Source organism: Camellia sinensis, chromosome 14 (genome assembly GCF_055761805.1).
Source record: "Camellia sinensis isolate YWXY chromosome 14, ASM5576180v1, whole genome shotgun sequence".
Taxonomy (NCBI): Eukaryota; Viridiplantae; Streptophyta; class Magnoliopsida; order Ericales; family Theaceae; genus Camellia; species Camellia sinensis.
Window position 1 is genome coordinate 32,102,672 of NC_138974.1, and position 27,064 is coordinate 32,129,735.

General features: G+C 36.4%; 1 protein-coding gene and 1 pseudogene across 2 annotated transcripts; one reads left to right on the plus strand and one right to left on the minus strand.

The window, feature by feature from the left end:
* The first annotated feature begins 11,571 nt into the window (after positions 1-11,571).
* LOC114287643 (uncharacterized) lies at positions 11,572-14,317 on the plus strand. Of its 2 annotated transcripts, none has more exons than XM_082905562.1 (6): positions 11,572-11,710; positions 11,808-12,035; positions 12,769-13,041; positions 13,369-13,530; positions 13,755-13,872; positions 14,008-14,317. In XM_082905562.1, exons 1-5 carry the CDS (start codon positions 11,612-11,614, stop codon positions 13,836-13,838), a joined length of 846 nt encoding a protein of 281 aa, XP_082761688.1. In that variant the 5' UTR covers positions 11,572-11,611; the 3' UTR covers positions 13,839-13,872; positions 14,008-14,317. The 2 variants fall into 2 exon arrangements, with proteins under 2 accessions (XP_082761688.1, XP_082761687.1); XM_082905561.1 differs by having other exon boundaries at positions 13,789-13,872.
* A 4,864-nt stretch (positions 14,318-19,181) lies between these two features.
* On the minus strand, positions 19,182-21,899 carry LOC114288161 (putative aspartic proteinase GIP1 pseudogene; annotated as a pseudogene).
* Positions 21,900-27,064: the final 5,165 nt, after the last annotated feature.

Genomic DNA, 27,064 nt, shown 5'->3' on the forward strand with positions numbered 1-27,064 from the left:
CATGTTTTGGTTGTGTTATTTTGTTCATGTTTTGGTTGTGTTATTTTGTTGCTACAAGATGCTTTGTGTGTGGGTTGTGTATGTATGGGCTGCTGAATTAATGTTTATTAATGTTTTGCTACAAGATGTTTATTGATATTTATTGATTTAAATGGATGTTGTTACAGATTTGTTGATGTTGTTACAGATTTATTGATGATAGCTTTATTTATGGATGTTGCTACAGATGATGTTTTTTAAATGGATGTTTATTGATATTTATTGATCTAATTAATTAAAAAAATGATATTCCAACTGATGGATGTTGCTACAGATTTATGGATATTGTTACAGTTTTAATTAATTAAAAAAATGAAGCTATTAGGGTTGATATTGATAAATTTCAAAATTTATACATCTAGTATTGAAGGGTGATTGAGAATGTTTATTAATGTTTATAGAGTTTTACATAAAAAAAAAAAATCGGGGATTATCCGGGGTCGGGGATCCCCGATCCCCGATCGGGGCGGGGATGGGACCGGGATAGGGGTCCCCGTCGGGGATCGGGGACGGGGGGAGTATTACTTTTGGGGATCGGGGACAGGAGTAGTCCCCGGCCCCGCCCCGCCCCGCCCCATTGCCATTCCTACCAGTTTGCCCCATGATGAGGAATGATCATTGATATATAAAGCAAAAAGAGAAAATAATAATAATAATAATAACAATTTTAAATATAAATGAGTACGTTGATCCTACGATGAACTTTGGTGGCTTTATCAACTTACATATATAAAAATGGAACACTTTTTAATAATATAAAATTAAAAAAATAATAATAACAAAATTATTTCCAGACATTTGGACAAACGCATAGTCCACTTCCATGCTTCCCGGAAGAGTTGCAGGTTCTAATCACCCGGCCCATGTTAATGGCTCCGTTTTCTCTCTCATACATACATATATTTATATATATATATATATGCATCATGTTATGTTATCATTAAATTACTTTAAATTATAATTAAAAAATATGTAAATTATAATTAAACATCATATAAATATAATTATAACCAAAATAATATCATATTTAACATTATATATGTTATAATTAAATCATAATTAATATCATTAAATATCGAGCATAATTAATATCACAAATTGATTTGCATCCGGAAGCGATTGATGTCATTTGAGGGGACACTATAGTCAATGACAAAGACATATATATCTAACTTCTGATTCAATCACTATAGTATTACTGTATATCACTTCAAAAATCATACGGTTGACAAAGATGTCATTTCAAAAAAAAAATTAAATATTTATATACACTCAAGTGATAAAAAATAAAGTAATTTTATTTTAGTGTATGTTTAGAAATATATTTTTAAATTAGTGATAAATTTTATGAATGTTAAAAAATAAAATCATAATTTTTTTATGAATATATAATTAATTTTTTAAAACTCCATTGACATATTTTTTCAAAAAAAACAAAAAATCACGAAAACAATCCAACTGAAAAAGAAAAAGAAAAAACGCGTTAAAATTTGCATAAAGATGAATAATCTTCTTATCAACATTAGTCTAGTTATAGTAGTTTTGGAGTTATATTAGCAAGGCAAGGTTTAAAATCACTCTTGTATTAGCCTGACTATATCAAAATTAAATTTGATATTATTACAATATATCACTTGATGTAATAATATACTATTCACATATTATATTACATTTTATTATTTATTCTAGAGAATGACAAGAGAAATGATGACAACTTATCAGACATCCTACCGAACAACTAACTGCTGCACCAAATCTTCATATACCACCAAATCTTGCTTTGTTTTCCTAGCGTTCCGTATATCATGTGCAAAATGATCCACTAGATCATTTATCTTAAAAAAATAAAATAAAATAAATAAAAATAAATAAATATTTTACAAAATTAAATTTTAGAATAAAGAGACTCATATAGTGTGTACATATAGCAAAATGTCAGCTAAAATATAAAAATAATTTTTTAATTATAATTTAGCTCAAAATTTATTAAGTCTGATGTGGATGCTATTACTTTAGAACTCGGATTACCTTAACACGTATAAGAAAAACCCTAGCAAATGAATGGAGCATTTGACGCCCAACAACCAAACATGCCCCAAGTAAGCCAGGTAAAGCCAACGAGAAACTAGTATAAATAAACCCAACACTCCAAATTCACCTTCCAACAGCTCTCTTTGTTTTGTCTTTACGAGTGATTATTCAATCTTTTCGGAATATGGATACGCATTTTATAAGATTTTGATTAGTAAAAAGGGAAAAAGATTCACAATTTATGTTGAGATAAAAGAATAATATGAGACTAAGTAATTAATGATTGACTTGTAATATTGTTACATAGTGTTCGGGAATTATTAACTAATTTCATTGTGTTCACCTGCCTCCTTAGACTCTCTCTCTCTCTTCCTCTCTCTCTCTCAATATAGGAAAGAAACCTGTTAAATACTGTGTGGTAATTGTCTCTCTCTCACCTTGATTTTGTGCTTTTTGTTGTTGTTGTTGTTGTTGTGTGTGACTCACTGATTTGCTGTGGAATTTAGGTGGACACGTTCACTGACTCATCGTTCAAAGGAAACCCGGCAGCTGTATGTTTGTTGGATGAAGAGAGAGACGATGATGAGTGGTTTCAAACTGTTGCTAGTGAGTTCAACCTCCCCATAACCTGTTTCTTGACTTGGATTACTGACTTCGAGTCCGAGGCGCATGACCCGTCCCACTCATCCACAAACCCTTGGTTTCGCCTCCGATGGTTCAATCCAGTTGTGTTAAAATTCAATGTATAAAGAGAAATAGAGAATTGTATAGATATTGATTGTATTATTGATTGATTGATATGTACATAGTTGGTCTCCTTTATATATGAGATGTGGGTGGAGAGTAGGTGTAGTGGAGTAGGTGGAGTTGTGTAGTGGAGTAGGTGGAGTAGGTGTAGTGGAGTAGGTTTTAACAGCCCCCCGCAAACTCAAGGAGGAGAGACACAAATCAACTTGAGTTTGGAAAGAGTAACAAAATAAGAAAATAGACTAATACATAAAATAAAAGAGGATAGGAGACACTGTATGGTCGTGTCAGACCGTTGGTGAAGACACTGTATGGTTGTGTCAGACCGTTGTAGGAGCTAACCGAAATCAATGTCGGGACAGTTTATGGGGTCATGTTGGACCGTTGTAGAAACTAACCGGAATCAATGTCGAGACGGTTTATGGGGTCATGCCGGACTATTGTAAAAGCTAACCGGAATCAATGTCGGGACAGTTTATGGGGTCATGCCGGACCGTTGTAAAATACACTGTATGATGGTGTATATAGGCTGCCCAAATATGTATACATGGATATATATATATCGAGCCCTCAAAAGTCACGCCCTCAAAAGGCGCGCCCACTTCATCAAAAGATGTGCCCGACAGAAAGCGTCGAGCCATCAAAAGTTGTGCCGGACACGCGGCGAGGCACGTGATCGACAGAGGGTCGTGTCGTCCGCGTTGTCATTGTCTATAAACCAATGCGGAGGCTGTCTAAACCAAACCAGGCTGAAACCACTGAACACTTTCATTCTGAAAAACTCTGTAACCAACCCTTTCTGACATTACCAGTCGGAAATCGCTGCTTCTCTAAAACACTCAGCAACCCAAAACATGGCCTCTTCTTCCCGTGGTCTGCTCACTCTCTTTCCAGACCTCAACGAGTCCACAAGAGAGATAACTGGTGCGGTTGCCCTTGAACCCTAACCAAGCACCTCTGGTTTTGCTCCGTTGAACTTTCCTATGCGGTCGGTGGAGCAAAAAATGGCAGTGCAATCGGATATTGAGGCCAATCAGTATACATTGAAGTCATGTGTGGAGACCATGACTGCGGTTACAAACTTGTCGCACCGGCTTCAGAGTAGGACAAATGAGGTGCAGCAGTTAAACACCCAACTGGCTCTGCTCCAGCGCATGTATAAGGATGCGCGAACAGAGATATGTGTGCTAAAAGCGGAAAACAAGGAGCTGAAGCGGAAGGCCACCTTTATGTTCCGATTTGGAGGTCCGCCATATGCTGTAGTGGAGGAGCAGGGGGGAGTGAACGTGCTCAGCGGCGTGGGAAACACGGAGGCAGCACCGTCAAGGGCCGCTCAAGACGGAGGCAAGAAGAAGAGACCGCGGCAGAGTAGAGAAGAAAAATCCCGCCTGTGGATGTGGTTGTTTGGGTTTTGTTTGTTTGTTTTTTTTTTTTTTTTTTTTGGTGTAAAATTGTGATCGGGGTTGATCCCCAGCATGAAGAAATGACAAGTTTGTGGAATGTTGTTGGTGTTATTTTGTGTTGTTGTTTTGTTTAATAATAAAAATAAAATAAAATAAAAAAAATAGATAAAAACAAAAAAATATTTTTGGATGGGTTATTTGAGAAAGAGATATTATTGTAGAGTGGGTATTTGAAAAAGATTAAAAGTGGTTTGGAGAAAATAAATAAAAATAATGGATTTTGAAATCAAACGGAGGAGAGAGAGGGGACAAGCCCATGTGATAAAGTGGAGAGAGAGGGTGTTGAATTTGGAAAGAAAGAGATAAAAAAATGGAGCATCTCTGCTGTGCTACCCCATCATCAGTCTCACACAACAAAGGAGGAGAGAGAAAGAGCTTTGAAATAGGAGAACCTAGTCGCCAAGAACTCCAAGCTGTCATCGGTCACAGTCATCCTCTTCAACCTCAATTCCTCCAAAAACGGGTACGAATTAGCGAAAACAACGAGCCATTGATGAATACCAGCTCCCCAATTCTCAGGAACCAGATTGAAATCCGAAAACCTAGGTTTCCCTTTTAGGGTTACGCTTCGAATCTTGGGGAATCTACGAGCGACGATCTCAGGAGAGACAGAGTAACAATTGCTGATGAATACGTGGGTTCGAGTCCATCGCTCGGCCTTGTACCAGTCTCTGCAGACGAGAGAGACTGAGCTTCGATCTTTGTGGGACTTCAAAAGAGAGAGAACTCCTTCGAGAACTTCATCTGGAAATGGCGAAAAACGAGTCGACTCGGACGAGTCCTTCATCCTCTTTGGATCCATATCAACTCAAAGCTCTTTAACTCAAAATCTTTAGGTGAAAGGAGAGAGATCTGCCATGGAAGAAGCTATATGTATTGATAGAGATGACAGCGGAATAGGTTGAGGTCCGGCGGGCGGCTAAGGTGAGGTTGCCGCCCGCCGGTGAAGCGAAAATACTAGGTTCTAAACCCACTCTAATACCATGTTAAAATTCAATGTATAAAGAGAAATAGAGAATTGTATAGATATTGATTGTATTATTGATTGATTGATATGTACATAGTTGGTCTCCTTTATATAGGAGATGTGGGTGGAGAGTAGGTGTAGTGGAGTAGGTGGAGTTGTGTAGTGGAGTAGGTGGAGTAGGTGTAGTGGAGTAGGTTTTAACAAGTTGCCCAGGTCACTTCACCATCGTTGAAAGTTTGAAAAAAATATCGAACTGTTTGTTTTCTGAATGATCTGTTTGGTTGCTGAGAAATCGCAGGAAAAAGAAGAAAAAAAAATGGAAATATAACATCCAATTCCCCATCCGAATTGCGCAATCTTCTAATTTGGCTACTCAAATTACTTATAATTGTCGACTTAGTTTTTTTGGCGTTAGATTTCTTTAAATTTTGATTTGATTGATTTCACATTATTACTTGCTTTCTTTTCAACTTAATCTGAATATATTTATACAATCCTTCATCAACTTTTTTATCAAATTCATATTTGATGAAAAAATTGGCTAAAACTGCTTGAACCATTTCATCAAATTTGTATGAAATCAAGGGAGATTCAATTTTTTTACCTAGTCAAAGATGAACCAAATCCTTCGTCAAAGTTCTCAGTCATAATTGTACTCTAATTTTACGAAATTTTAAAGATTGGAGATTTTTTTTTTATATAATAAGAAATGGTTAAAACAGATTTTTGAGATAAAATTTGGAATTTTTCAAAAAAGAGATAATAAGGATTGAAGTATATCATATCAGATCAGGCTTTTAACTAAATTTTTACTCAAATTTGATAAAAAAAAAAATTGATGGAAAAAACAAGTGCAAAGATAGGAAATGCTCTCATACATCACAAAGTATGATAATTGAGGATTGTGTTTCAATAGCTAAGTCTATGGTAGTGAGTAATTTAATCTGGACACAATTTTTCATGTCTGCTTGCAGGTTAAATTTTATGGTCATGGAACATTGGCAGCTTCACATTTTCTATTCACTTCTGGTTTGGTAAATGTCGATAAAATTGAGTTTCTGACACTGTTTGGAGTTTTGATTGCTAAAAGAGTTCCAGAATCACAAGATTGCGTCTTAATTGAGTTTGATTTGCCAATAGTTCCACTTTTTGATTTTGACTCTGCTGAGGTTCCATCTATTTCTAAAGCCTTGAGTGGTGCTTCTGTGATTGACTTAAAGATTACAACTACTGAATAAGACCTCATTGTATGCATTTCTTTTGTGCTCTTTTCTTAATTATTCATAATTATGCCACTTTGTATTTAAAGTAAATGATTAAAAGGGTGTGCAAATCATGCCAAAGGTGAGGTCGAGTGATCATTCAATTTTAGAATTAAATGGTGAGAATGATATGATTTCTAAGATATTTTTATTAAACTTTAGTGTGTTCATGGATGGATGTCTCACAGAGAGGGAAGTCAACTTCAACTGATATACGGATATTCATTTTGTACTTAAAAGAGAGTGAATGTAAATGCATTTTGGCAGGTTGTGCTCCCATTGGAAAAGGCTGTTATCAAGGTTCTGAAAAGCAGTTGCGGTCGCCGTAACGGTGGTAGTGGCACCGTTGCGGTTGCAGGGTGTAAAGGCCGTAGCGTAACGGTTGCGGTAACCCGAATCGTGAATTTTTATTTATTTTTCACACAATTTGAAAAAAACCTACCGATACGCATACTTTTTTTTCCATGATCATATTTATTGGGTTACAAATAAATATTGATCAATTTTTGTAAATTTTTAAGTATGATCCAATATATTTAATATTTTTAAATACTATAAATTGAGTTTTTTACATTTTATTTTAATAATTAGTGACTTTATATTATACAAAATCACTAACTATTATATATAAGATAAACAATGACAAAAATAAGAGAATAAATAAGAGCCTAAATATATATATATATATATATACATTTTAACCAAGCCAAATAGATAATGATCACACTTATTATTATTATTATTTTCAAACATTATATAGCTGGACACACACAAACAAAATGGTTGAGTGATAGCAGCTTAATAGAATAGCATAGGTCTTACAGCTTCAACAAATCAATAACATGTTCTTCATCTTCCATCTTCTTTCTCTCTATCTCTTGCTCCTCCATTTTCTCTTTTTATTTTCCCTCTTCTCTCTATCCCTCTTTTCTCATTTTCAGCTTTTTTTTTTGTGTGTTTTTTCGAAAGAAACAGTTTGGAACCGTTACGTAATGGTGCGTAACAGGCCGCTATGGCACTGTTACGACCGATACGGTAACCGCTACGGCCAACACACCTGTGAATCTCAATCACACTGTAAAAGCGATCGTAACGGGTGACGGTAACCGCCAAAACCGTTACGTAATGATGTTACGTAACGGTTGTTGCCGCTTTTTAAAACCTTGGCTGTTATAGATCTACAGCCCCGATTTGATGAAATACAACGATGCCTTGGAAAGGCAGTCATTATTATAGGGCCGGCTCTCCCTGGATCCGAGTTTTACTTTTTTAGTCGTGTCTTCGATCCTAAAATGGGGATCAATGAGGTAAGATATAATTGGCATTTTGTCCCAAACTACCTCACGATTTAAATCAGTTCCTTTCATCTTTCTAGGTGTCTCTTGATTAAGTGGGAAAATATGTTCATACTAAGTAAAGGAAAGCTGATTAAAAAAAATAAAAAATAAAATAACATGGTGATACTCAGATTATAAAGAACTCTCATTATAGTTGATGGCTGCTCCTTCATATGTTGCTGGTATTTTTCAAGATCTTGTTACTGGTAGTGCACATTGTGCCCTTGCAGGGTATTGGTCAAAAAAGCTGGGGAAATGTGATTTTGTTGCATATCAGGTTCTCTCTCTCTCTCTCTCTCTCTCTCTCTCTTATGCGCACTCGTGTAGTTGTGCCATTTGTGTTCTTTCTTTATTCATTAATTATTGTATTGTTTACTTAGCATAGGCATCAGCTCAAAGGGGCATACTGAACCTCCATTTAGATGAAAAGACTTAGAGAGTACTACTTCGGGGGAAAGCCATTACTGTAATGGAAGGTTCTCTCTTGGTTTAACTAGTAATTGCCCCCATCTTGGCTTGTATGAATCAATTGAAATAAAAGGCTATTAACGTTTGGACTGCTCGCTTTGAATTTTGATTGACACTTTTGCCGTCAAACTTAATTTTACTCCCCGTAAGTTTTGTACTAGACATCTTCTGTAAAGTTACATTTGGCACTATTATTCAACATAAATTTATATCTCTGCTATTTATAATGGAAATTCTCTTTCTTGGTACCTCTGACTACTAGAACAAAATCTGTGTAACTGATGCAAAATTCCAACTTATTAAGATCTTCAAAACAATTCTTGAAATCGCATAAGGGATTTTTTTTCTCTCTCTCTCTCTTTGTTTTAATTAGTTTGATTGTATTTTTTTCGACTCACTCTTCATAATTGACGTGGAAATAGGAAATATTCAATTGGATATAATCTTCATTTGAAATAGCAGTCAAGTTGATCCAAAAAAATGGGCTAACATGAACTTTCTTTGTAAAGTTGTAACTTTGGTTGAAGACTCGAGATTTCCTTCTACAAGGATGCAATAACTCCATATCTCATATTCACAAATAAGAAAATCAGTATGTAGATGCCATTACCAATACTAGAACTATCCCTCTCTGTTTGTGTGTTCGAAACTCTTGTTATGTTTGTTATTCCTTTCACGAAAAAACATTGCTAAACAAAATTGTTGGCAAGAGATTGTTAGCAAAAATCTAGTTTGGGTGCACAATAGACAGTCAACAACCAAACCATTCACAAACAACAAGATCAAGCAATGTGGTTGTGTGTCTTAATGCCTTGACAGATTCAAGGAATTTTTTGGAGGTTTACTTCCTAAATAAACAAAATAGAATGTAACGAACAATTGATTGATAATGATAAAACTTATCACTCAACCATCAGGACCAAATTACAAGTTAATAAACATTACAATCAACAGAGGTTTCAAGTACTAAACTAGTATTGCTAATGTTACTGCTAACTACAATAACTGCTACTCCTAAAACATATTGAACTACTCCTAGATTTCCCAGGTTGAGAGTTGGATTTTCTATCCTTCTTTCCTTCGAATCTCCAGCCTTTATGCCATTGGCCCTCTTACTGGCTTGCTGACACATGTCCCACCATAGAGCAAGTTACCTCCACTTACTGGCTTGCTGTTCATGATCTCCATAACCGCTGATAACTGCTTCTTTGCTGCAGCCTCCTCTTTCTCTTGCAAACAAACCACATGCCTTGCATCACTTACATGCCTAACTTCATCGCTTGACTCCTAGGCCACGTTAGGCCACATTCCACTACACCATCAGATGAATCGACAGAGTAAACTACTTTTGCCACCTCTGCCTCTTTCACTATTTCACTTCTGTCACATGTTCTGCATTTTGGAACCCACATTCCACTACAAACTCATGGCCTTCTCCCCAGCATTCACTGGATCAGCTCTCTATATTTTGTTACGCTTGTTCAACAGAGAGCACAAATTTTAGTGCCAACGGAGACCTAATAATTGAAATCTAACAAATCAAATTTGTACTAATTCAGTGCTTACTCTGTCATTTAGACAACTAAATATGAAAGTCAACAATATCACTTTCAGTTCAGATTCTAATAATACTATCAAATCAATGTAGTATTTGATGTGTCACTATAGTCAATGATAACATATCACATAATAATATCTAACATTATATATTCAAATTTAATCACTATTGTATTTATTACTTGGTATCACTTTAAAAATCATCAAGATTCTATAATTTATTCTCTCCATTTCAAATTATTTGTCAATTTTCACTATTTAATACATTCAAAAAATTCATTTATATTTTATAATTATTCTATTTTCAACAATTTTAAAAACTTCATCTACAAGAATTAATTGAATTTTTTTTTTTAAAAAAATATATTTTATTACAAAAATACATTATTTATAGATCTCATTAAAATACACAAATGCTAAAAATAGACAACTGAAGAATGGACATCTGACGCTGAGCAACCAAACATACCCCAAGTAGGCTAAGTGAAGGAAGCCATCGAGGAACTGAGGCTTCGTTTGTAAAGTGGGTTGGCCTTTTGGTTTTTTTAACTATTTTAGACTTGGGTTAAAAAGCTTAATTTGAAAAGGATTTTTGACTTTTTTAGCTGTTTTGTGGAAGAAAGAATGTAATAATTATAAGTTAGATGTAATATTTTGTTTTATTAAATTAAAAAGTCTATTTTATTTTTTATGACTATTTTAATCAAAAAAAAATTCTCAAACCCAACTTCACAAACATAGGCTGAATATGATCTAATAGACCCAGAGCCATGAATTCATCTTCCAAAAGCTCTCTGCGTTTTAGTTCTCTCTCTCTGCATTTTTCAAATATATATACACTGAGAGTGAGTGATTTTCGTGACTAAAAAAGAAGATAATTTTATTTTAGTGTATGTTTAGAAAAATATTTTTAAATTAGTGATAATTTTTTTCATGAGTCAATAATTTTTCCAACAAAAGAAATAAGAAAACAATCTAATTACATCATGTTTGGTTGGGAGATTTGAACAGAAATTTAAAAGAGAAAAAGAAAAGTTAAGTGAAATGTGAATAAAATATACCTATATTTCATTTTTATATATATATTTTTTTTCAAATCTCTTAACCAAATACAAGGTTAAAATCTAAAGATATAACTAATCTTCTCTTACTTTAGAACTCGGATTACCTTAATCGATACAAGAAAGCCCTAGCCAATGAATGGAGCATTTGACGCCCAGCAACCAAACATGCCCCAAGCAGGCCAGGTAAAGCCGACGAGAAACTAGTATAAATAGACCCAGCACTCCAAATTAAACTTCCAACAGCTCTCTTTGGGTGTTTTAACTTTGAAAAATGACTTGGACCCCAGCTGGGGGTCGCCCATGATTGGGAAAAAAAATAATTTTTTTTTTTATAAAGTTTCTGGCCAATTTTAGGCCGACACGTGGCACTGGGGATCGGTGGGAGTTGTCCGTACGGGGATATATAGCATTGTTATTTAACTTTTTAGAGAGTGATTTGAAAAGTTAGTAACAAATTTATTTTTTATTTTTTAGTTTAATATTTATTTACGGTATTAAATTAAATTAAAATAATCAAAATATCTTTATTTAATATAAAAAATTTATTTTTTTAATTTTTTTTGTCATAGAAACTAATTTATAATTTCACACCTGTTTTTTTGCCCTTTCCAAATCAAATTCGTTGCGTTTTTGGCCACTTACGTTTTTGGAAAGGGATAAAAAAACGTGGCTTTTTATGTCCCTTCCCAAACGGCTTGTTTTGTGTTCACCTGCCTCCTCAGGCGCTCTCTCTCTCTCTCTGAAGATGGGAAAGAAGCCTGTTAAATACTGTGTGGTGATCCTCTCTCTCTCTCTCTCTCATCTTGATTTTGTCCTTTTTGTTGTTGTTGTTGTTGTTGTGTGTGAGTCACTGATTTGAGTTGTGGAATTAGGTGGACGCGTTCACCGACTCGCCTTTCAAAGGAAACCCAGCAGCTGTATGTTTGTTGGAGGAAGAGAGAGACGATTATGAGTGGTTTCGAACTGTTGCTGGTGAGTTCAACCTCCCCATGACCTGTTTCTTGACTCGGATCACTGACTTCGAGTCGGAGACTCATGACTCGTCCCACTCATCCACGAATGCTCGGTTTCGCCTCCGATGGTTCATTCCAGCTACCGAGGTCACTTCACCATCGTCCAAAGTTTGAAAAAAATATAGAACTGTTTTTTTTCCTCCTGAATGATCCGTTTGGTTGCTGAGAAATCGCAGGAAAAAGAAAAAGAACAAGAAAAATGAAATATAACGTCGAATTCCCCTGCCGAATTGCGCAATCTTCTCATTTGGCTACTCAAATTACTTAAAATTGTAGACTTATTTTTTTTTTGGTGTTAGATTTCTTTAAATTTTGATTGATTGATTTTAGATTATTACCTGCTTTCTTTTCAACTTAATTTGAAAGTATTTATACAATTCTTCATCAAATTCATATTTGATGAAAAAATGGGTGTGTTCCAACCATTTCATCAAATCTGTATGAAATCAAGGGAGTTTCAATTTTTTTACCAAGTCAAAGATGAACCAAATCCTTCATCAAATTTCCAATAGTCATATTTTCAATCAAATTTCATGAAATTTTAAAAAAGTAAAAGATTGGAGAAGTTTTCTTTCATAAAAAATGGTTAAAACAGAATTTTAAGATAAGTCTGGAATTTTTCAGGAAGATTTGATGACAAAATGATCATATCGGATCAGGCTTTTAAACAAATTTGTACTCAAATTTGATGAAAACAAGATAGTGAGGATTGGAGATGCTCTTATACATCACAAGGTGTGATAATTGAGGATTGTGTTTCAGTTGCTAAGTCCACGGCAGTGAGTAATTTAATCTGGACACGGAAATTTTCATGTTGCAGGTTAAACTTTGTGGTCATGGAACCTTGGCAGCTTCTCACTTTCTATTCACTTCTGGTTTGGTAAATGCCAACAGAATAGAGTTTCTGACATTGTCTGGAGTTTTGATTGCTAAAAGAGTTCCAGAATCACAAGATTGCTTTTTAATTGAGTTGGATTTTCCAATAGTTCCACTCGCTGATTTTGACTCTGCTGAGGTTCCATCAATTTCTAAAGCCTTGGGTGGTGCTTCTGTGATTGACTTAAAGATTACGACTACTGAAGATGACCTCATTGTATGCATTGCTTTTGCACTCTTTTCTTAATTATTCATAATTATGCAACTTTGTATTTGAAGTAAATGATTAAAAGGGTGTGCAAATTATGCCAAAGGTGAGGTCTATACCCAATTTATCCCCTCCCAGACCCTCATCAAATGGGAGTAATCATTCAATTTTAGAATTAAATGGTGGGAGTGATGTGTTTTCTAAGATGTTCTGAGTAATTCTCTTCAAACTTTAGTTGGTTCATGGATGTCTCTCAAAGAGGGATGTCAACTTGAACTGATTCATGGGTATTCATTTTGTACTTGAAAGAAAGTGAATGTAAATGCATTTTGGCAGGTTGTGCTGCCGTCGGGAAAGGCTGTTACAGATCTACTGCCCCAATTTGATGAGATACAACGATGCCCTGGAAGGATAGTCATTATTACAGGGCCTGCTCCCCCTGGATCCGGGTTTGACTTTTTTAGTCGCGTCTTTGGTCCTAAAATGGGGATCAATGAGGTAATAAATTGGCATTTGGTCCCAAACTACCTTATGATTTAAATCAGTTCATTTCATCTTTCTAGGTGTCTCTCTAAGTGGGAAGTTTTTGTTTATAATAATTAAATGAAAGCTGATGAGAAAAAATAAGAACTTATTTTTGGCATAACATATTTTTGGCATAATCCTCCTTTGGTGGATTACTAATTGTGATACTCAAAATATAAAGAACTTACATTCAACAGTTTCCCCCATATGTTACTTGCTGTTATTTTTTAGGATCATGTTTGTGGGAGTGCACATTGTGCCTTAGCAACCTATTGGTCTAAAAAGCTGGGGAAATGTGATTTTGTTGCATATCAGGTAAAATCTCTCTCTCTCTCTCTCTCTCTCTCTCTCTCTCTCACACACACACACACACACACACACAGAGTTGTGCGCAGGCGCATCACTTGCGATTTTTGCCCATTCATTAATTATTTTGTTTATTTGATGTAGGCATCACCTAGAGGTGGCATTCTAAACCTCCATTTAGATGAAAAGAATCAGAGAGTATTACTTCGGGGGAAAGCCATCACTGTAACTGAAGGCTCTCTTTTGGTTTAATTAGGAATTACCCAATCTTTGCATGTATTAAGCAATTGAAATAAAAGGCTTTTAATGTGTGGAAGGCAGGCTGTTAATGTGAGGAAGGCTTGGTTTGAGTTCTGAACGCTTCCAAGTTGACTTTACTCATTGTACTAGACATCTTCTGTAAAATTACATTTGGCCCTATTTGACATAAATGTACCAGATTATTCCCTTTGAATGTGTGCTAAGAATTTCATTCAGTATATAATTTTGCTATGGGAATTCTTTTTATTGTCACCACTGACTAGTAGAACACAACCTGTGTAGTTGATGCAAATTGCTAAATTAAGATCTTTAAAACAATTCCTGAAATCACATAAGATGTTTTTCTTTTAATTTGTTTGATTGTATCCTCAACTCACTCTTCATTAGTGTGATTTGGAAATAGGAAATGCAATCTTTATTTGTTATTGTTTTGCGGTACTGTACTGGGATCTATAGCAACAATGGCAGCACCAGCAGTCACTGGCAAGCTAAAGTTTTGGCCCAATGGGAGATTGTGAATAAATGGATGTCCAATAAAAGGCAAGGCAGTGCATCTTGGCATGATACATGCTGCTCAACTGAATTGAACTCCTTGTGTGCCTAGAGCAAGAAAGCCACTATACATTAACGGTAATTTCCAGTTCTTTGGAGTTGCCTTTTGTGAGTGAGTGTCCATCCATGCTGGTGTATTTGATTTAATTAGACACCATACATTTCCTTTGTTTTGTTCATTTATTTAGTTATGCATTCTTTTTTGGCTAGGAGTGTACTCAATTAAGATAGATGCAGAACAAGGGAAGGTAACCATATCTGGCACTGTGGATCCACACACGATCATAACGATGCTGGGGAAAGCTGGAAAGAAAGCAGAGCTGTTGTCGGAAATGAACAACCACAACCAAACTATGCAAGCTGCTCAACCCACGTGAGTTCAAGGCATTGATCAGCATAAGGATGCCAAACGGCTTCTTCAATTGTCACAAATTAATCGCCTGAAACAAGTGGAGCTAACCCATTCCAAGAACATGAAGATGACCTTCGATAACCACAACTGCAATTTGGGTCGTAAAACTGACACCACCAAGAGTAAAAAGATAGTTGGATCCGCTGCCACTGCAGCTCCTGCATGTTGTGGTGGTTGTTATGATCATGTGAACAACATTCCAGATTGCTTTGCTACCATGGAATTGATATAGCTTGTCGGGGTGGGCCCTCAAAGGGGTAGTGGTCATGTGGGCCACCGGTAGTGGCTTACCCATATCCTAGTTTATTTGGGGATGAATATCTTGTGAGTTTCATCTTTCTGTCTTCGGTTCTTGGACTTTGATCTTCTTTTCTTTATTTGTTTTGACCTATTTTAAAGTCATTGTTATGAAGTTATTATTGTAGAAGCGGAGTTAATTTTATTCAAATCACGAATTTAACTAATATGTGAGAATATTATTATAATCTTAAAAGATTGAACATAAAAAATTTACAAATATTATTTTAATAAGTTAAGAAGTTCATTTTATATTATTATGTTTATATAATTCATATATAAAATCAAATTATTTCATTAGATATGCCACAGGACGGAGTTAGGGTGTCTGCTATGTGGCTTTGTAAACTTATTTTGGGGTTTGTTTTGTTAATCTGAACTGTTTATATTTTAAAATATATCGAGTAAAATATATTTGTATAAAATTAAGTTAATCGGTTAACCCTTTTATCTACTCACATTCATATTAATTTTAATATCTTAAATCATAATGTCATTTATTTTTTAAAATACAAATGTGAGTGGATGAAAGGGTTAACGATATCCGATTAACTTAATTTTTTATAAATATATTCTACTCGATATACTTTAAAATATAAACGATTCGAATTATCAAAACAAAGCCAGAAATAAGCCCATAAAATCGTATAACATTACCTGCTGTGCTGGTGCACAGCAGCACCCCAACTTCCCATAGGACTCGGTCATATTGACCATTATGATTTATGTCCATTTATTATTCCACATGTGTTTGTCTCGTCCGGTCTAAATGATTTACCTACTCATATATACATTGACATATATACGACTTTTATGTCGGTGAATTGGAATCCAAGTCATATTTTTGTTTATAATATGTTTATTATCTATTTATAAATTTATATATTTATTTATTTTTATTTTTTTAGGACAAATTTAGAGATATTTTGAAAGCTTTACATGTGCACATACACAGCTGGATTAAACTTTATTTCAAATCAACTAACAAACATGAATAATTTAAAGAAAAATTACACCGAAACTTTTTTGAGATTTGACTTTATTATAGATTTTTTTTTAAAATTATATTATTTTTTAGGAATTATTTGAGGTGTCTTAAATAAGTATATTTTTTATCTTTTTAAATTAAAAAATTGAGAAAAAAATAAGGATGCTTGAGTTAATTTTTTGTCTTTTTACGAAAAAATGTGTAATAAAAAATTATATAAATAACGCGTATAGCGGAAGAAAGTTGAGTAGATTGTACGGTTTGTCTTACACAACAAATTATTACCTCCTTCGGGGCAAAGTATTTGGATAGTGATGGTCGGTCTGTGGGGTTCACCACGGGTCCCATTTTAATAATCTGAACCGTTCAATATGTACAACTTGTCGAGTATTATATGCCTGTAAAAAATCACGTTGATCGGATATCGATAGCTATATGATCGGATTAGTTTTTTTTTCAATAGTTAACTATCACACCATCCGTTTTGTTTATACAAAACTGATTTGATCATATAGTTAACGATATCTGATTAATGTGATTTTTTAAAATCACATAGTACTCGACGAGTTCTACATATTGAACGGTTCGGATTATTAAAACGGAACCCTTAGTGGGCCCCCAAGGGCCTAACATTACCATCAAACTTTGTGGCTTTACCTATGTAATTTTTTTTTTGTCCAAAAAAGTGTATGACCTGCCTTCCTGTCAGTACGGCTGACAGTGTAATTCAAACTTTTGTATTACAAAAATGTATAAAATATTTTTTTAATATTTTTTATTTGTGAATAGTAATGACTTTTTTGCTTTTTGTGTAACTTTTTGGCTTTTTAAATTTTTTGGGACTTGCCAAACCTAGCCTTAATTGAGGTAGTATAAAATGTAAAATAACTTTGCTATCCTTAAAGCATCCCTAACAGTTTACTTAAATTTTATTTTAAAATATTATTAAAAAATTCATTCTCTATTTTAGAAATCATTTTTTCATTTGCTTTTTCTATCAAACTCTATATTCTTTCTCTATTCTATTAAAATAATATTTTAAATTACTTTTAAATTTAAATCTTTTTTTAATAATAAAATAATGAAAAGCCAACCAAACGCTAGCAGCACAGCAGAGGAAAACAAATAGGGAAGGTCGATCGGCCGGATGACCAAGCGGTCGATCGGTTAGGTCATTTTTGAGCATTTTTCTTCTTCAACTACAAGGCACTCACGGACATCCGGGAGATGTCCGGGGGGACGTCCAAGGAACATCCAGGGAACTTCCCCTTCATGCCTTCAATGAAATAAAATAAGAATTTATCAGATATAAGGGAGTTACAGTGATTCCCTACAAATAGGAGTCACTGTAGTAAAAATTAGTTTAGTGTATTGTTTAGGGAAGCTGCTGGAAGAGTATAAAGCGATTTCAACCCCTTAAAATAGGTAAATGGCGAGTTTAGGGAGATTGTTGGAGATGCTCTTATACTAAAATGAAACAAATTATCCTCAGCACCACCTCCCTATTACCCCTGCCACTGGCTCTCTTCATCAACCCTCGAGCAGTTGTGGTATTCTTATGAAATTTGAGTAACAAATTATTGAACAGTTCTTTAGCTTTGAATTTATTACAGAGTACAACTTTTTGCTGGGCTATAGAGGTGATAATGCCAATGGGGCATACAAGTTGGGCAATAAAAGATGTAATTGTAGAGTGATGGTTAGTTGAAAAATGGCAGCAGTGGGTGACAATGGCGATGTTAGTCTACTTGCCATAACCCACCCCAATATTGTCTTAGTGCCAATTTGCCACCAAACCCAGCAATATTGTCTCAATTCCCAAATTCCATGTCTCTACCACAATCTATGAAACCCATCAGCACCAAATCAACACCCAAATTCCATGTCTTTATCACAACCTCTGAAACCCATCACCACCAAATCAACATCCAAATCCACAAACCTCCGAGAAAGATGATAGTGGCTCACGACTATATTCAGCAACATTCCAATAGTGTATTTAGCAACAAGCCGATGGTTGCTCACGGTTTTACCAATCTTCTCTCTCTCTCTGGTAAAACCGTGAGCCACCATCTTCTCTCTCTCTCTGGTAAAACCATGAGCTACCATTGACTTGCTGCTCAATATACCATTGGAATGTTACTAAATACAGTCGTGAGCCCTATCGTCTTCCTCAGAGGTTTGTGGATTTGGATGTTGATTTGGTGGTGATGGGTTTCAGAGGTTGTGATAGAGAACATAAATGTGAATGGTTTGAATTATCGAAATAAGCTCTAAAATGAGCTCATTTCACTGCACAACAACCACTCCAAATCCTAGTAAATGTGGTACAGTGACAGTAGTGGACAATGATGGAGCAATAATGATGGCTACAGTATGTATGAAGAAAGGAAATATAGTGAGAGCAAATAGATAAAATGACGGTAAAATTAATATTTAAAAAAATTAATAGTTGAGAGTAGCAAAAATTATTAGTTAACTAAAAAGTCACTTAATGGAGAAGACAATTTGTAATGTAACTTTAAATTTTACAAAGGGGATTGTAATATTCAGAATGTGATGTGAGAGTGGAATTCATATTAAATTCAAATTTCAGAAGATATCAGTGTAATTTATCCATAATTTAAAATTTAAAATTATACTAAAAACACATAAATCAAACATAAAACATAAATGTCACATGACTTTATCACAATTTGTGTTTAACTTAAACTTATTGTGAATTTAAATACACATTTTGTGTTTGACTTGAACTTATTGTGAATTTAAATAGTGCAATTTTAAAATAAAATCAGAATAACCTAATGCTTATTTGGTAGTGAAGTTGAAGTTAGTACACGTGGTACCGTGAAGCAAGACTAAAGAAGTAAATCCAAGTCTCTTCAAGCCCACATCAAACTCTAGAAGATTATCCTCCATCTGAAGCCCTCCGATCACGATCGACGTCCTCGGGTTGGCCCCATGTCACGGGTTGCCTTACAAGGCTAACTCCGTGACGTTTCGCTTGCGGTGGTATGGCCATTTGAGTGCTCAAGAGTGGCCGTTGGAAGTGCCTCAACGTAGCTTAACATTGGCCCCAAGCAACCCAAGGCATGCGGGCCACTAGTAGCAGCACACGGCCAACAGCAGTAGCAGCTAGCAACAGTAGCCAATAGTGCAAATTTTTGGTGTGTTGTTTGGGCATCCAAATGAAGGAGTTTCGAGTTGAAATTTTTAATGGAAAGAGGTCTTGGGGGAAGTGTTTTCCCGACCAAGTTTCATGATTTTTCTCAATTTGTGGAATTTATGAAAAATCATTATGACTCCTCAGACATATTGATATTTCCTCCTGCCAGAGGGCTAATTGCTTAACAAGCATATATAAGGGAGCAATGTGTGCTACCTACCTACCTACCTTCCCACCCAGACTGGGCTTCAAGTAAGCAACCTTGGGGCAACTCAAGGGCGGGCTTTAGGCATCCAGAGTGGTGTCTAGAGTCTCCACGTGAGTTTGGGAGTCCCGTGGATGGTGCAATAATGTAGGCACTGCGCGCACCTTCCCGAGGGAAAGGTTCACTACGTTGTTTTTATTATGCCACGCAATATGGCATCTTTGGGACTCGTTTTGGACCGAATGGGCTATCGAGGCACCACTAAAAGCCTCGTGTGCGGACTCAAGTGCTTGGTTTGGATTCAACCTTGCACGAGGGGATCTCATAGCTTAAGCTAAGCGGTTAGAAGGCGACACTGCATATGTGGGCTATTGAATGAAGGCATCAAGCTATGTATTGACCAAGTCTATTAAGGGACTACATTATGTTACAAGCAAGCTACGGATTGAGACGTTGCCTTACTCATGCTACACGTTGGTGCAATGCTAAGGTGTGCAAGGGCCTTAGGCGGAATCTAACACACATGTTGGCATGAGGACTACGCCGTGAGCAAAAGATTGACCTTCGGTGGCTTGTGGGCTTCGCATGACCAAGTGGCCATCCAATATGCATCTATTAAGGCATGCTTGACCCTACGACACTTAGAGATGCTGTTAAAGACCCAACATGCAATGGTGGCTTGTTGGCTAAGTCGAGGGCCTTCGCTAACACATTGTTACCTTGGTGACATAAACCTAAGTTGGGCGAGCACCTTGCTGAGGTAAGCTTGGCGCTATGAAGCGACTTATGTCGTGCTTGGTACACTTGAGGCGCTAGGCCTACTTGTGGCATCCGGGTGAAGACGAAGCTTCCTTGTGAAGTTGTTTTGCTTGACAAAGCATTGGGCCCTAATATTCAAATAGGTGAGACCATCAACACTCGATTTGTCAATGAGCTATAGCGGGCTTAAACTTGGTGGAGTTTGAGCGCCACACAGGCAAAAAATTGATCCACTACGCCTCTAAAAGAGTCGGTCCATGACATCCTACCATCCACAAACCCCAAACACCACACATCCACATCCTTCTTCTTAATCCTCACCATCGAATTCGCACCAAAGATCCTCCAGAACACATAATTGCTCTGCATCACCAGATCAATGGTCGGCACAGCCGGTCCCACACGCGTACTCAGCACATCCACTGCTCCGTAACACACACTGAATGGATTCACAGGTTTCGTTACCGTGAGGTTGAGCCCAATGGATTCCTTCACAAACGCCTCATTAAAAGCCTTGTAAATCGACGTCTAGAGAACTGTGTAAGGAGCGACGGTGTTGATCTTGGTCCCACCAAAACCATTCTCATCAATGGTTAGCAATGTCTTATTAATCTGAACGTCCTTTCCGTTGACTTTTTTAGCATTGACTCCAATAAAATACTCCTCAGACGGGTGTAGGTAAGTTATTATGGTGTTTGCTACTGGGTTCAAAACGAGTGAAGTGTAAATGAGAAACTTCGCAAGGTCAATTTTGGAAAGAAAATAGTAGCGCCCACCGGCATTAAAAAACGTGACTCCTGGAGTCGAGCGGGAGCCGGAGAGGCAGAGCACAAACAAGAATGGCAAAGAGAGGGCGGTGCTAGCCTGTGCAGCGAGCGAGATGTTGGAATGGCCTAGACTGGCGAGGCCGGTGACCCCCTTGGTGAGACCCTTGAGGAGAGAGGTTTTGGAGTAGGAGAAGACGAAGTCAAGGATTCGGGCAAGTCGACCCGGATCGGTAGTGGTGGGCAAGGCGAGCGAGTCGACCAAGGCCTCTACGACGATGGCTTGGCGAGTGATGGAGTTTTCGAGAAACATGGTGCATGAGTTGTTGGCGCAGCTAGGAGAGGGGGGTTGGAAGCAATTGGAGCAGGCGAGGGAGTGGAGGGAGTCGCAGAGAGGGGTGGAGCAGGGGATGGAGTGGTAGGTGGAGGAGGTGTAGTTGAGGGTGCAGTCGACCCAAGTGAAGGAGGCGCCAAGGTCGAGGAGGAGTTTAGTGGAGAAAGGTTTTGAGGTAGATTGAGAGTGTGTATAGACGGGTTGTGTGGTCTTTGGTGATGGGAGAGAGGAAAGCTGCCAATGTTGAAGAAGGAATGAAGAGGGAGAAGAAAAGGAGGATGAGTGAAAGAGACGACATTATTATAGGTTTGAATTTGAAATACTCCACTCTAAGAAAAAGAGATAGGCCCTTCACATGCTAAATTTTTGATGTCGTGGATAATAACAGTAAACTGTCACGGTGGGTCAGTCCCAGAAACGCATAAGAAATTGATAGTAAGGCTATAAACGAGTCGAGTCGAGTTTTACTGAGTTCAAACTTAATTCATTTACTTATCGAGTTCGTTTATTGAGTTCAAGATCAGCTCGATAACAGACTAGGCTCGAGTTCGGCTTAACTAGTTAATATTAATGAAATTCAAACTTGAATTCAACTCGTTTACTAAACAAGTTGAGCCCTTAACGAGACAAGTTAGCTCGCAAACAGTTCGATTCATTTGCAGTTTTAGATGATAATTTTGTTATCTTTCCATGGAGAGAACCACTTAAAATGAAATTGAATAAGCTTTTTTCTTTTCTTTTTTTTTCCCCTTTTTGTTTTTTGTTGGTGTATAAGCTTTGTTAAAAATGAAAATACAAGAAAATTGACACTAGGGTCAGATGAAAAACAAATTAATTAAAGGAAAGGTGGAAAAAAACACACAGTAAATTTATCAAAATATTCTTTTTTTTCTTTTTTTTTTCCCTTTGCAATTCCAATCATCATCCCTGCCACTCCCCCACCTTACCCCTCTCCTCCACCCCAACCCCGCCTTATCCTAGCCAACAACATTGTCAACCCAAACTCCCTAGCCACCGCAACGACCCAAGTCAAATCCCTTCCTATCGTGACCCAAACACTTTCAACCACAACACGCTTATTAAATAAATTGTTGTTTAAGTTTAGATTTTAAGTTAAAAAATTGTTTGATAAAAATTTAAGTGTTGAACTAAAAATAAATTGTTTGATATGTATATGATTAAATTTGAAATTTATTATTTTTAAATTATATATTTTATTTTTTATATTGTGATGGTAGTGATAGTAGTGGTAGGTGATGGTATGGTAGTGATAGAGTTGGCGGCGGTGGCACTAGCGATAATAGTGGTGGTAAAATGATGGCAGTGCTTATGGCAATAATGACAATGGTGATGGAAGTAGTGGTAGTAACAGTAACAGCGACATGATGGTGGCTGTGGTGGTGGTGGTAGCAATAGTGATGGTGGTAGTGGTGGTGAGTTTATAATAATGTATATTTGATACTTATATTTAGTATTCATAAATTCAATCAGAATTAAATAAGTTTCATGACTTAAAAATTTCTTAAATTTTATGCTATATTTTAAGAGATACTTAGATAGTGTTTGGTTTAGTTTTGGAATTGTGATTCTCGTTTTGAAGTTGTGATTTGAGTGTAGAATTGTGAGTTGAGTTTTGAAAAGAAAAATTTTTTTTGGTTATGAATTTTGAAAAGAATTTTGAAAAAAGTTTTTAAATTTTGAATTTTGATAAGAGTTTTAAGTTGAATTTTGAGTTTTGAGTTTTGAGTTTTTGAATTTTGAGTTGTATTTTGAATTTTTCGGATTTTTTAAAAAATAGTAAAAAAATGTTTAAGAAAATTTTATTATTTTTATTTTTAATGTATAATTTTATTTTAAATATTTTATTTTATTTTGTAAATATTTTAATTTTTAATTTTAATATTTTAAACTCAAAACACCACCACATTCAAATTGTAACCAAACATATAACTCAAAACTCAATTTAAAAATTATTTTCAAAACTCATAACAAACAATATAACTCGAAACTCTACATTACTTTCAAAGCTCTACACTCAAATCGTAACCAAACATATAAAAAAAAAAATTAAATATTTAAAAATATTTTTATAAAATAAAATATTTAAAATAAGAAATATTTTTAAAATTTTTTTTTTAATATTTAAAAAAATACAGCACAAAAATGTATAAAATATAGTGCACAATAAAATAAATAAATAAATATTTAAAATATAAAATATTTATACTAAAAAAATAAAAGTAAGAAAATTTTTAAATATTTAAAAAAATAAATCCAAAAAATTTTAAAAGACAACACTGAAATCATGATTCTAAAATAATTTTAAAAAACAAAATAAAAAATATTTTTAAATTTTTTTTTTTAAAAATAGAGTTTTGAAAAGAGTTTTGGTTTTGAATTTTGAAAAAAGTTTTAAATTGAATTTTGAGTTGTGTGTTTGGTTATGAGTTTTGAAATTAATTTTTGAATTGAGTTTTGAGTAATTTTGAGTTGTGTGTTTGTTTATGAATTTTGAAAATTTTGAGTGTGGAATCATAATTTCACACTCAAACCAAACGCAGCATTAAATTTTTAAATGATATCAATTATGATTATCAAATGAACTTATTTGATTATTACTTAATACATCCAGTTTTAAGTGTTCAATTATATTATCAAACACTCCCTAAGTAAAACCCTCAATGAACCCTCAATAGGTGTAGTGAAGTCTTTCTCTCCTCATATCACAGGACAATGTTTTTTATTTTTAAAAAAAAATTACACAAAGAGGTGGGCGAGACTTTAATCCATGTATGGGGATGTATTTTTTGAATACCAACATGTGGCCGAGGTGTCACTGAAGTGTCAGCCGAAATGCCACGTGTCCGAGTTATGACGCCGAGGTTATCTCGGTAAGGCCGAGATTATCTCCGAAGATATCGGAATCCGAGATAAGCGGATAAGGGATAAGGGACAAGAGTCCTAGAGTAAAAAGGAGACTTAGCCAAGATAAGGATAAAGCTCTTAGGGAGTTTATCTTTATCTCTTGAGGAGTCCAAAGTAAGTACAGAACAAGAATTCATAGAAGTCAAGCTTCTAGTGGAATTAGGATCGAGTTGGCTATAAAAAGAGAGGCACCCCCGTGGGTTTAAGATATGCAGTTTTATGCTTCGAGTAGTAAGTTTAAGCACTTGATTATCTTTGAGAGATATACTGACTTGATCGTCGGAGTGCCCCCGGGTGGAAGAGCCACCGCCGGAGCTTTTTCTTTCTGTTTCAGGTTAGCTGAAGCCATCTATTCTGCCAGTGCTTTTCCAGCTGATTACTAGGCGGGTAGTGTGGTCAGAAAATTACCCACACAATTTGGTGTCGTCTGTGGGAAACTTTGAAGAATAGATGGCCAGTAACGGACAGAAGGAAAACATTGGGGGCGACACTCCTGCTGGGAGTGGCAGACCAATTGACCTTGACATTGAAGGAGACAACCATAATGCAGAAACTCATGACCAGGGCCACGGAGAGAAAGACGTCGGCCAGGAGGGCGACACTTCAAAGAGGATAGACCAAGGCAAGTACTATCACGAAGACAACCTTCAGGTATGGAGGGATAGGTGCCTACGGAGGGACGAGAAAGAAAAAGAATTGGAAACTTTTTTAAGAGCCAACATTGAGGTGTTCGCCTGGACACCTTACGAAATGCCTGGCATTGACCCCGAGGTCACTTGCCACAGACTGAATGTCGACAGGTCGGCAAACCTGTGATTCAGCGAGCCAGAGGACCGACGTTGATGCACATCGAAGCAGTAGAAGAAGAAGTGGACAGACTTCTGGAGGCCAGGGCCATCCGAGAAGTTCATTACCCGACATGGCTATCCAACACAGTAGTGGTAAAGAAGAAGAACGGTAAATGGCGAGTCTGCGTAGATTTTACAAGCCTGAACAAAGCTTGTCCCAAAGACTGCTTTCCTCTACCCAAGATTGACCAGTTGGTAGACGCCACATCTGGACATGGAAGGATGAGCTTCCTGGACACCTAAGAGGATGCCACCAGATAGTCATGTACCCCCCAGACGAAGAGAAGACTGCGTTTATCACCTCGAAAGGACTGTATTGTTACAAGGTAATGCCTTTTGGGTTGAAAAACGCAGGAGCAACTTACCAAAGGTTGGTAACCAAGATGTTCAAAAATCTGATTGGCCAAACAGTGGAAGTCTACATTGACGACATGGTCGTGAAGACCAAGGAACCAAGGGGTCATCTTACCGACCTAAAAGAGGTCTTTGAGATACTCAAAACATACCGGTTCCGACTCAATGCATCGAAATGGGCGTTTGGAGTTGGATCAGGTAAATTTTTGGGGTACCTAGTAACAGGAAAGAGCATTGAGGCCAGCTCAGATCAAATCAAGGCCATCCTTGAGCTAAAAAGTCCGGCGTTGGCAAAACAGGTTCAGATGCTTACTAGAAGGGCCGCAGCCCTAAACAGGTTCATAAGCCGAAGCTCAGACAAATGTAAACCTTTCTTCAACCTGGTAAAGAAAGCCACAGACTTCCTATGGACTGAGGAATGTGAGGCCGCCTTGGCCGACCTAAAGAAATATCTGACAACGGCTCTAGTCCTCTCAACGCTTGAACCTGGAGAAGAACTGTTTTTGTACTTAGCCGTTTCAGAGCATGCAATAAGTGCGGTATTAATTCGTGAAGAAAAATGAGAGCAAAAGGCTGTTTACTATGTAAACAGAGGCTGTTTACTATGTAAACAGAACCTTAGCCGATGCAGAAACAAGGTATCTACCCTTGGAAAAATTAGCGCTAACTTTAGTAATGGCTTCAAAGAAGCTGAACCATTACTTTCAAGCACACAAGATTATAGTGCTAGCAGAACACCCACTGAAGTCCTTGTTACAACAAGGAGACTTAATTGGAAGAATAGCAAGATGGGCAATGGCCTTGGGCCAGTACGATCAGGAGTTCAGGCCGAGAACAGTAATTAAAGGCCAAGTTTTGGCCGACTTCGTGGTCGAATTTATGCCGGAATCCATTGAACATCATGCTCCGTTGAGCCAAGATGAACGATGTCCAAGCAAATAAGGAGAAGCCCAGCCAAAGACAAAAGAACAAGGAAAAGAAAAACTAAGACCCTGCAGCATTTACATCGGCGACTCCTTTCGCCTGTTTGTCAATGGGAGTTCAAACCGGTAAGGAGTGGGGGCAGGAGTAGTGTTAATATCTCCTGATGGGGAAATATTGGAACAGTCTATTCGATTAGGGTTCAAGCCCTTAAACAATGAGGCAGAATACGAAGCACTGATTGCAGGACTGAAGCTAGCAGTGGCAGTAGAAGCAGATGAGGTAATAATTTTTTATGATTCACAACTTATAGTAAATCAAACAACAGGAGAGTTTGCAACCCGGGATGGGAGGATGTCGGCATACGCAAAAGAGGTCATCAGACTGGTAGCCTTATTTCGCAACTGCCGACTTC

What these genes read in the sequence shown, in the direction of transcription:
- LOC114287643 (XM_082905561.1), top strand. Translation starts at nt 11,612, where the DNA reads ATGTCCCTTCCCAAACGGCTTGTTTTGTGTTCACCTGCCTCCTCAGGC. An exon ending in CTACTGAAGATGACCTCATT is followed by an intron (nt 13,042 to 13,368) that starts GTATGCATTGCT and finishes GCATTTTGGCAG; the next exon opens with GTTGTGCTGCCGTCGGGAAA. An exon ending in CTAAAATGGGGATCAATGAG is followed by an intron (nt 13,531 to 13,788) that starts GTAATAAATTGG and finishes GTTATTTTTTAG; the next exon opens with GATCATGTTTGTGGGAGTGC.